The following is an 11,006-nucleotide window of genomic DNA, read 5'->3' as shown; positions in this document are numbered from 1 at the left end:
CTCCGAAGAAGCCGACGGGGGCCGTCGGCATTGTTCTGGCCGTCGGGGTATGGCCCTGTTCCGGTAGTGACGGGGGACCTACCTGTCAGCCACCCATCTTCTTTCCCCTTTTATTCCTCCTTGTCTCTTCCCAGCGGCGGCTAGTCCAGAGGCGAGCGCTCCGCTATTGACCCGTCGTGCCATGGGAGCTCCGCCACGCCCATGGACAACAGCAGCAACACCGGGCCTGCGCGAAACCTACTACGCGAGACATCATGCGCGTGCTCACCTCCTGCTCGGGCTAACGGAGGCAGCCGCGATGGCGCCACGGCGGAGCGCGCGCTGGAGCTACTATGCATGGTAGCTGGCGGAGGCACTGGCGGTGCCAGGCCGTGCGGCACCATGGCGGAGCGCGCGCTGGAGCTGCTGCGCACAACGCTGGTGAAGGCACTCGTGGCGCCAGGCCGCGCAGGCGCCACGACGGAGTGCGCGCTGGAGCTGCTATGCGCGGCGGCTGGCGGAGGCACTGGCGGCGCCAGGCCGTGCGGGCGCCACGGTGGAGTACTCGTGGCGCCAGGCAGCGCGGGCGCCATGGTGGAGCGGGCGATGGAGCTGCTGCGCGCGGCGGCTGGCGGAAGCACTGGCGGTGCCAGGCCGTGCGGGCGCCACGGTGGAGTGCGCGCTGGAGCTTCTGCGCACGACGGCTGGCGGCGCCGCGGCGGCGCTCATGGAGGCCATCGACGCGCCCGTTCCGGTGCGCGCAGTGGAGGGCACATCCTCGGCCCATTTACGTGCAGTGGCATCTCGGTGTACTGAACAACGACAGTGGTCAGTGTTGGCGACGTGGAGCTCTGTGGCGGCGGCGGAAGAAGTCGGCGGCGCTCGGGAGTGGGAGCGTGGAGGGTCGCGCGGCAGGGAGCACATGATGCGGGTACGCGCCTGCGGCTGCTACGCGGAGCAAGCTCGCACGGCCCGCTGCGAGAGTTGCTCCCGTTTGATGGTCGGACAAGGAGTCGTACGCGCCTGCTTCTCCTGGCGGCTCTCAAAGGGCAGCGCTCCAGTGGCTCTCGAAGAACAATTGGATCGACGCAAAAAAGATGTTCGATGAAACACCTCATAGCAACAGAGATGTGAAGAAGATGATTGTCTAGTCATTGACAGGTGGGGCCCATGTCTCATTGACAGGTGGGGCCCACGTCTTATTTGCCACATCAGTTGGTCAAAGTTTATAGTATTCGCCAGGTCAGCCTGAGAGATGGGCCCTACATGTCAGTTTGGCTGTTTTCGCGATCAAATCCAAGCATAAGTGCTCTGTGTTACAGATTATGCACAATTTCGATGGTTTCTGACACAAATGCGGTACCAAGTTGTTATTCTATCCTTAAATGTGTTGGTTTTGTGTAAATAACTCGGTGAAGTAAGCCACGGATGGCGATCATGAAGTGAAAGAGAAAATTTGATAAGATTGTGAGCTTCATAATTTGATGCTCGGCCTCCAAATACAAAGTTAGAACTATCAAAATTGGTACTAGCAATCTCTTGAATAACTATAATGGTGTGAGCTCCTCTTGCAGAGCGGATTTTCAGCGGACGAGCACCTGTGAGGCCGGTATCTCGTCCGGCCATATCAGTCTTGCGATTGCTGAGCAGCTGCCCACGCTGGCATTACAAACAGTCCTAGCGTTGTTATACAAACGGGACGTGCTGTGTAATACGTGGTTGGGGAGGTAGGTAGTGGCCCAATAACTATCTCAATGAATGATCAGCTAACCTACCGCGTCGTGCCGGTGAAACATTCAAAAATCAGTCGCGGGATTTCTTAGTTACGGTGATGCAGGAATCCGATGGAGGATATGTGCTGTGTACAGGTGATGTTGATAATTAAGTGATCCTTTTTTGTGCCGGTGAAACATTCAAAAATCAGTCGCGGGATTTCTTAGTTACGGTGATGCAGGAATCCGATGGAGGATATGTGCTGTGTACAGGTGATGTTGATAATTAAGTGATCCTTTTTTTAACCCTGAATAAACAGAGTTAATTAGAACTAATTAGTATATTCTAGCTAGGTACTGAATATGTACTGACGCCGGGTTAAAATTAGAACCTTGCTGCTTACGTAGTTTTTCCATTGTTATCTTGACTTTTAAGTTTTGACCATCGATCAGTGGCTAAACAAAAATTAACTAGTAATTAGCATTATTTGAACCGAAAATGCCAAATGAAGACCGAGCTCCATGGAGGCCTTTATTTGAAAACTTCAAAATTCAAACTTTTTAGTTTCAAAAAAATCTGAAAATAAATACGCATATGTTTAGATACATAATGTACACGTGTGTAAATTTTCTGGTCGAAATACAGTAAAATGTGACCTACACAAAAAAGACAAATCTTAGGCCTTTTAGCATATGTACTGTTCATTTTCAAAGTCCATGATTTTTTTTGTGCATCTCACAATTCAAAGTATTTCATCCTGAAATTTTGCACATATACACTTTACATCCTTGCATACAAGTGTGTTTATTTTCAAAAAAAATTGAAACTGAAATTTAAGAATTTTAAAAATTTCAAAATAAAGGGCTCCATGGAGCTCGGTCTCCAAAATGCCTTACTCGATTTGAACTAATTATATTCTACTCCCTCCGATCCAAAATATAAGAACGTTTTTTACACTAGGATATGTGCCTCTCATATCCTGCGTGTGGACTGGGTACAGCTGAATATGTGCCTCTCATATCCTGCGTGTGGCTCAGGTGCTTAATACAGGATTAGACTTTGATTCTGGCTACTTACGATGATTTTCCATGGTATCCTAAGTATGATTAATTATCATAATTTGAAAAGTACTGTTTAATTATAAACAATAGTGTTTAATTATAAATAATAGAGTTCGCTTCTGTTAACTCGGCGTGCGTGACCAATATTTCTGGTGGTGTACCAACTCATCTACCAAGTCGTGGTGCATCTCACGAACCAGCGAACTCGAACAAGAAAACGGTCCCAGTAGTGGCCAGCTGCGAAAGGGCCCCGCCAGGATATACAACATGCATATACGCCGAGGGATAATGGCTTCTATTAGAAAATACAACGTGTAATAAATGCAGTTTGTCGATCCAGAGGGAGAACAATGGTGGGGATACAGAGACCCGAAACGACTATTTGATCCTCTTGTTCCTTCTTTAATAGTACTTGCATATATCGTTCATAACTTTTTTTGAGAGAAAATATCGTTCATAACTTTGATCACCTCGGAGAAGCCATTCGATGGGCCCAGCCCAGGAGATACCTGCTTCCGACATTTGGCCCAACGTCTTGCTAGCGAAACCTAACTAAGCAGCTCGCCACCACACACTCACTCAGCCACTCCACTCCACTTCCAGGATCAAGATTGGTGGAGCACCTAACCTGCGAATGCTGGGATACCTTGAGCCAGGAGGGCAGGAATTCAATTTGGTATGCAGCTCGCGACTCATCCTAATTCAATTTGCATGTGTGCCTGTGCTTTTTCAGTTGGTAGTAACCTTGGGTGCATTGCAGGCTGGGAGCAAGGAGAGCATCGTCCAGATTTTGGGCATAGAGGTGCAGTTCGGTGGGCGCAGTGTTGTCAAGAAAGTGCCTGGCTTTCTCAGATGCTTCCCCAACCTGGAGACGCTCCACGTGCAGGTAAATTTGGTTAACTACATACAGTTAATGCATTGGTAATTTTGCAATACTAGTGCCTACTACTTTATCTAGTATGGTCAGAAGTCAGAAGAGTGAATCGAATCAGTCACGTAATTTATGTCCTGCTGCTGCTGCTGCTGCTGCGTGATATGTCCTCATAGATAAGATCCCTGAACTATGTATCCACTGATCAATTTCATCTGCAGTCTCACCACATATCTGAAGAGCCCACCAGGAAGGTCAATGTCAAGTTCTGGCTGCAGGGCGGTCCCATCAAATGCGTCGTGGAGAGCATGAGGAAGGTGTTCTTGTACGAGTTCCGAGGGTCGAGAAGCGAGGTTACTTTCCTCAAGTTCGTCGCGGAGAGGGCTCGGGTGCTGGAGCAGATGGTGGTCGTGGTGTCCACCAAATCTTTCTCTCCAGGGGATGATGTGAGTGCCAAGCTGAAGCCTCTGACCAATGCAAAATGGGCGAGTAAAGCTTGCAAACTTGAGCTCTTCAAGAGCCCACCCGCTCAATGCGGTGCGGCACCCATCTGTCACAGGCTAGCAAATGATTTCTCGTTCCCGGACCCTTTTAACGTCAAAGATTACTGTGAAGAAAGAATCGCCGAGTTAACTGTAGTACAGTAGCACCCTGACTCTTGTACAAGACTACTGGTACCTAGCTAGACTTTGTGCTGCTGGACTTGGCATTGGCAGCAGCTCAAAAACCTGCATTTCGTGTGATTTATCTGGCAGGCCATTTTTGTATAGATTGCACATTCGCCAAGTCTTATGAGGCCGGATGCTTGAGGGAGTAACTAATACAATTAGATAAAATGTTAGTGCTACCAATTTCTTCAAGTCTGTTGCTTTGAAAGTCTGTTCGGTCAGTCATTCTTCACCTTATTCTTCACCTTATTTTTCATCTATTACTAGTAGTACTTTAGTGACTACTATGGTCTTTCTGGTTTCTCCAACTGCAATTTCATCACTAGTGTGTTGTGCACTTGTTAGCATGAATCAATTTGTTATGCATTAGATTGGTATCACTCTCCGCTTGAATGAGTATATTGTAATTGATTACTGCCATTATGGTCTTTAGTTCTTATTTTTCACAAACTTTTACTACATGTTTCTTTTGTAAAAGTGTTATTACTAACTGAGACGCCCCGGAGTACATGTTTCTTTTGTAAAAGTGTTATTACTAATTTGCTATGCATCAGGGCTATCTTTCACAAACTCCTTGAGACGCCCCGTTCATGGCCACTGGTGGAAGGGAAGGTGGGGTGACGGTGAGGGTTTGGGGAGGGGAGGGGTGAGGAATGGAGGCGCTATTCTCTGGAGAGCTAGGTTTCGCGTTTCGGCATGTCCGTCGCTAACGAGATGTTCCAAATGTCGGCAGTAGTAGTGTCTTTCTTAGGCCCATTAAATAGCTTTTTCTTAGTTCGAACGACATCCTATATTAAATACTCCATTCTCCCACTCACCAAATTACCAAAACAAATATTCACCATTTCTTCTTGCTAAAAAACCCTATTCGCCATTTCTTGCCTAAAAAACCTATTCACCATTTCCAAAAAAAACACCCATTCACTAATTTCTTGGCCAAAAGGAGACGACTGAGAACTGTTTTTCAAAATGGAGCACTCGTGTTCCACTAAGACGCGGCCTGATCACCGGTCACAACAAAGATTGCCAATTGAGGGCCTGTTCGGTAGCCCTCCAGCTTCACCGGATCCACGAATCTCGCTTCAATTTCCCGATGCCAGCTTCTTCTATGAAAATTGGATCGATGGAAACTGTTCGGCACCCTCGCTCTAGCTTCTTGTATATGCCACAGGCCAAACTGCCTTGAAGGGCTAGAGCCCAGCCGGCTCAATAGATAAGGTGGCCTTAGGCCCGGTCGGACGTTGGAGGAGAGTGGCCGGGCTTGGCCCAATTCGGAAGGAAAGGTAGTCATGCCTCCACGTAGCCTCGTCGGGAGAATAGAACGTGACGTGAGAAGGGAGAGAGAAAGCAGCGAACTGGTACGCATCCCTCAGATCACTTGACGGTGGCATCTGCACGTAAATAAGGCCAACTCCAGGATTCCCGATTCTGGGATGGCCAAAACAGCAGCTCCAGGTTTTTGTACGTGAATACTGTTGCGATCCAGGAAGCCAGCTTCCCGGAGCCGAGCCGTTCGGGCCAGCTACGCTCGCTGATTTGCGGAAGCTGGGAGCTGGCAGGCTAGCGAACAGGCCCTGAGGAAGGGTTGTTCCGACATGCATGAGTACTTGCCCATGGGGATCATAATTTAGCGCTGGGACTCTTGATACTCGACTTCGGATTACATCGTCGGGTAGCTGGTTTAACTTCCAAATTTACATCATCGGGTAGCTGGTTTAGCAATGGGAGGTCTCCAACTCTCCATTCATCTCTGCTTGCGACCTTTTGGACTAACAAACCTTTAACCTTACATACACTTAGTTACACCAAAACCCACTTAGGGAACAAATGCTTTTTCAATCTCCCCATTCTTCGTGTATAAAGACAATATGGATTGAGTCCAAAAGATATAGAGATAAAGCTCATAAGGTTGCTTATGAAATATGGAGACACTCCCCTAGAATTGTGCATCGATCAAATGATGTGCTAGTTGAAGCATACTGCACAAATATAGGGTAAAGAGGCTGCCCCTAAATCCTAGGGAAAGTGGGGTGTGACAAAATGAATAATAAGCAGGTAAATCATGTTTGCACAACATATGATATATAAACAAGATAACTTGAAGCATAGTATCACAAGATGGTATATGTGTCATGGCATAGAATAAATAATAATTGCTCACAAAGGTACTAATTAAGCAATTGGACCACACAATATGGTTAAACATATGACATCACACAACATGATAACCAACTGATCTGTGCATCCCGAGAATGGTTTGTTCATTGTGCTTATTTGTCTGGCGGTAACTAGCTATCTTTTTGGCTGGTTCTGGCAACAGCGTAGTCCATTTACACTTGCTTAGTCGCTTGTTTGAAGAAAAGAAAAATGATCCATGGAAATGTAACGCCTCGTTAAATCGAAAGCTGAATCGGGTCAATCGGCTGTGAAGGATTGCGTTTGATGGTGTGCTTATTTGTTGGAGTTCAGCTGTCAATTCCGAGTCCATTTGCTGCCTTGACATTTCCAGTTTGATCCATAGCCATTAATATATTTTTTCAAAATGGCAAGAAGATAAGAGTTGCATGGTTACTTAAAAAATGGACTAAATCATAAAGTTGCCTAGTTAATTATGAAAAACTATATGAAAATCATCACAGACGCTGAGCAGCACGCACAAATACCCCACGCACATGACTACAAAGAGGGTCACATTGAGACAGCACACAAGCGTCATCGTCATCACTCCTCCCCTAGAAGGGGTCATTGCCGTGCCGAAACCCCGAGCAAATGACACCGACTTCACCGTAGGAGATCGCCAGAACTCAGACACCTACGACCAGACATCGGAACTTCCACTCCGACGATGAACTACAAAGGAGAACTAGGTGCGTCTGGCGCGTAGAAGAACACTAAACGGGCCACTTGCTGCCCGTTATCGTACGCCAAGGGTCAAGGGACTCAACCATCGCAGCTTCGACTTCACAACAAAGAACAAATCCGTGCAATCTCGCGAAAACGCCAGGGAAGAGCCGACTATCTCAACCATTGTTGTGTCTCCGACATCGTTCCTGCCATCATCATTGCCATAGAAGCCTCGACGCCAACACCGCTGTCTTTCGCTGGTCCCGCTTGCCAGTACCCAGCTCCAAAGCGAAGCCCCCCGGGAGGAATACAGACACCAAGGCAATGCCATCGTCTGATCAAACAAGATCAAGGGATTCCTCTGCAGCGATCCGCGCGGGAGGGGTGCGGCATCAATACAACGATGCCACCAAGAAGGTTAGCGACCCCATGGCCGTCGCCATTGCTGGTCACGGTCACAACGAGACATGGTCTTCACCCAAGCTCCTGACGCCACTTCCTTCATACATCATCTCAGAACGACGCCCACCTAGCACCACCACCGAGTCGGCCTCCGCAAGGTGCGGTTGGCTGCTCCGACGATGGGCTTCCGGCCATTAATACTTCAGAAGTACGCAAAGAGCGTGAATGACCTGGTCACCTACATCTTTTCTGAACAGGATGGTTCCATGCTCAACCTCTGATACTAGTACAACTTTTCTTGTTTTGTGAAGGTCTCCCTGATCTCCGTGAAATTGCAGTAATCAGTAATGAAGTACTTTACCAAGAACCATGTAAAAGTTACCTACATCTGGTTCGGTACTGAACAGGACGGTTCCATGCTTAACTTGTGATGCTAGTAGAACTACATTTCTGGTAATGATATTGATCCTGTTAGTGAAGGTTTCCCAGATCTCTGTCCAATTGCAGTAATCAGTAATAATTTACGAAAGAAACATGTAGTAGAAGTTTGTGAAAATCAAAACTGAAGACCATATTTGTGGTGATTAATTAGTACATTACTCTTTTGAGCTGAGGCCAACCTAATGGATAGCAGATTAATTCATGGCACTAACAACAGCAACTGCACAACATATTGAAATTGCAGTTGGACAAACCAGAAAGATCATTAGCACTAGATAGCCACATCCCACACAAAAGTTAGCACTAGATAAATAACCACAAAGATCATTACCACTAGATAACCAAAATAAAGGCGGAGACGATCTAATTCGATGTGTTATGCGTCCAGCCACATCCCACACAAAACTTCACTTCGCAGAAACAAGCATTCCACAGCTTGCCAAATAGGTATACTTGTACAAGAGCTGCTAATCAACTTACAGAGATCCTTTCTGCTTTGGAGTAGTACTTGAGATCAAAAGGGTCAGCAAACCCAAAATCAGCAGCTAGTTCGTGGTTGTGACGAGGACCAGAAACATTTGTGAGTGGGCTCCTGAAGAGCTCTAGTTTGCAGGCTTTGCTGCTCCATTTCGCATCGGCCAGAGGCTTCAGCTTGGCATTCACGTTATCACCCGTGGAGAAACACTCACTGGCCAGCACAACCACCATCTGCTCCAGCACCCGACCTCTCTCCGCGATAAACTTGAGGAAAGTAAGCTCGCTTCTCGACCCTCGGAACTCGTAGAAGAACAACTTCTTCATGCTCTGCACCACGCATTTGATGGGACCGCCCTCCTGCCAGAACTTGAGATTGACCTTGCTGGTGGACTCCTCACGTATGCGGGGGGACTGCATACGTGCAGTAATTAATAGTCTGATTCACAGTTCTGACAATGCTATATAACATGGACACTAGTATTGCAAAATTACCAGACAGGCTACACTTACTTTGAACCCTCCACTGGATGCACTATGATTCTGCTAAGACGGTAAAGACGCGATACAAAACAGAGTGCACTTGCTAATAGGCTATCCAAGTGTGACAAATCCTGTTTTGCTGCGTGGCTGCTACGGTAAGTGGTGCAGACGTGTACTTAGAACTATTATGTCGGAATGCGTTTGTTAGTACCAGATAAGAATACTGCAGGTTGCAACAACTTGTTCCCTGAATCCATGTGTACATTATTCATGTCATGTTCAGTTATCCTGTAACTTGGTCTTTGCCTGTATGTACCATGTATTGAACACTAAGGAAATCACAACTACAGTTTCAGTCAAACTCTGTTTCTATCACTAAAGGGGGAAAGATCTTTGCGACGCCGCAGCCAACCCATGATAGCAGGCCAGCAGGTCAGTTCATTCTAGATAACATGGACACTGGCATTGCAAAATTACCAATGCAGCGAATGTATGTAGTTAACAAATTTTACTTGAACATGGAGCGTCTCCAGGTTGGGGAAACAGCGCAGAAAACCTGGCACTTTCTTGATAGCATTGCGGACACCGAATGGCACCTCCATGGCCAAAATCTGTACACTAGGGACAATGTTCTCCTTGTTCCCAGACTGCAATGCAACCAAGGAAAGAGAAACTAATTCAGATCATAGCTTAGAATTATTGTTGTACACTTGCAGATTGAGATCTGTACCACGACGACCAACTCTTGCTCTCCTGGCTTAAGGTATCCCAGGACACGCAGGTTAGGTGCACGCCCAATCTTGATTCTGAAAGAGCGGTTCGCCATGACGCGGCAACCCTGCGCGGCGACAGTTTGCCACTGGAAGAGCCTCTCCAGGAGAGGGGCATCCACCACCTCGATGTTCTCCAAGAAGGTATGGCCGAGCTGAACGCAGCGCAGGCTGCGGCTGACGAGGCGAACGCGCACTCCGGTCTGGCTGGCCATGATGACCAGGATCTCCAGGACGGGGCTTCTTTCAAGCATGAAGGCGAGGTCACGGTCCTCCATGACATTCCAGCAGAGGCCGAGCTCCCGGAGGTTGGGGAAGCTGACACCGCGCGGCACGGCGGCGGTGTCCGGGAGCCTCCAGACGCCGAGGTAGAGGCGGGTGAGGGTGGAGCAGCTGAAGAGCGTGGCGGGGAGGCGCAGATCAATCGGCCAAGGGCGGTTGACAAAGACGAGATCTTTGACCCCCTTGGCGATGAGGGTGTCGATCCAGCGGGCCATCTCGCCTCGGTGCTCGTCCATGGTGGTGCAGGTGAGGTGGACGCAGCGGAAAGGCCCCGGGTGCGCCGCGAGGGCGCTGGACACCGCGGCGGTGACGGCGCGGGGAGAGGGAGCGCCGATGATGAACGGGCCGGACGCGCCGCCGTCCGGAAGCAGATGGCTGTCGACAAGAGAAAGGGGCGCCGAACGCCAGAGCGGGCGCCAGCGCGAGGCGAAGGCGGCGGTGCGCGCGGCGTCCTTGGCGGGGAGGCGGGAGATGATGTCGCGGAGGAGCACATCAGGGAGGCGGCTGATGCGGTCGACGCCGTCGGGGACCCAGGACGCGGCGGCGAGCGAGAGGGTGGCGGTGGGGGAGACGGGCGGGGCCGGGAGGTAGCGGTACACCATGTAGAGCATCATGTTGGAGCCGAGATCCAGCGTGTCAGGGTGTCGGCCGTTGCGCTCAATGCTGGCGAGCATATCGCTCCTGGAGGTGCCGATGATGACCTGCGGTTCGTCCATGGCCGCCGGTGGAGGGGGAGCGGGCCGACGGCGAGGGTTTGGTTTGGGGAGGAAGTGGGGAATGGAGGAGTGGTTTTTTTTTTCTGGACGAGTGTGTGTGGTGTCCGCCGTCGTGATTTGCTATGAGAGAGACGCTCGCTCATATGGGCCGGCCCATGAATGCGTCGCTCACGTCTGTCAGAATCTAACTAATTTGAGCGCGAAGATACGGATCGTAATCTCGTAAATCCCCTAGGCGACAGACCTAGGGTTTCGAAGTCTTCCGGCGATCCCCGCTGGAATCTACCATAAGCCACCGCGCC

The 11,006-nt window shown here is 49.1% G+C and overlaps 2 protein-coding genes across 2 annotated transcripts; one reads left to right on the top strand and one right to left on the bottom strand.

Annotated features, from left to right (window-relative positions):
- The first annotated feature begins 3,349 nt into the window (after positions 1-3,349).
- Positions 3,350-4,432, top strand: LOC119282144. The gene is made up of 3 exons (XM_037562465.1): positions 3,350-3,429; positions 3,514-3,639; positions 3,846-4,432. Exons 1-3 carry the CDS (start codon positions 3,388-3,390, stop codon positions 4,269-4,271), a joined length of 594 nt encoding a protein of 197 aa, XP_037418362.1. The 5' UTR covers positions 3,350-3,387; the 3' UTR covers positions 4,272-4,432.
- Positions 4,433-8,291: 3,859 nt separating this feature from the next.
- Positions 8,292-10,794, bottom strand: LOC119282142 (F-box/LRR-repeat protein 13-like). Its single transcript, XM_037562464.1, has 3 exons — positions 9,667-10,794; positions 9,449-9,583; positions 8,292-8,867 (listed from the first exon to the last, which is right to left on the bottom strand). The coding sequence occupies exons 1-3, from the start codon at positions 10,702-10,704 to the stop codon at positions 8,451-8,453; spliced, it is 1,590 nt and encodes a 529-aa protein (XP_037418361.1). The 5' UTR covers positions 10,705-10,794; the 3' UTR covers positions 8,292-8,450.
- Positions 10,795-11,006: the final 212 nt, after the last annotated feature.

The sequence above is a fragment of the Triticum dicoccoides genome, chromosome 3B, assembly GCF_002162155.2.
Source record: "Triticum dicoccoides isolate Atlit2015 ecotype Zavitan chromosome 3B, WEW_v2.0, whole genome shotgun sequence".
Classification (NCBI taxonomy): Eukaryota; Viridiplantae; Streptophyta; class Magnoliopsida; order Poales; family Poaceae; genus Triticum; species Triticum dicoccoides.
The sequence above is the reverse complement of the archived record's forward strand: the minus strand, read 5'-3'. Positions and strand labels throughout refer to the sequence as shown.

Coding starts and splice junctions, on each gene's coding strand:
- LOC119282144 (XM_037562465.1), top strand. CDS start 3,388: ATGCTGGGATACCTTGAGCCAGGAGGGCAGGAATTCAATTTG. Junction 3,430..3,513: donor GAGGGCAGGAATTCAATTTG/GTATGCAGCTCG, acceptor GGTGCATTGCAG/GCTGGGAGCAAGGAGAGCAT. Junction 3,640..3,845: donor TGGAGACGCTCCACGTGCAG/GTAAATTTGGTT, acceptor TTTCATCTGCAG/TCTCACCACATATCTGAAGA.
- LOC119282142 (XM_037562464.1), bottom strand. CDS start 10,704: ATGGACGAACCGCAGGTCATCATCGGCACCTCCAGGAGCGATATGCTC. Junction 9,584..9,666: donor AGCAAGAGTTGGTCGTCGTG/GTACAGATCTCA, acceptor GTTGCATTGCAG/TCTGGGAACAAGGAGAACAT. Junction 8,868..9,448: donor TGGAGACGCTCCATGTTCAA/GTAAAATTTGTT, acceptor GCACGTATGCAG/TCCCCCCGCATACGTGAGGA.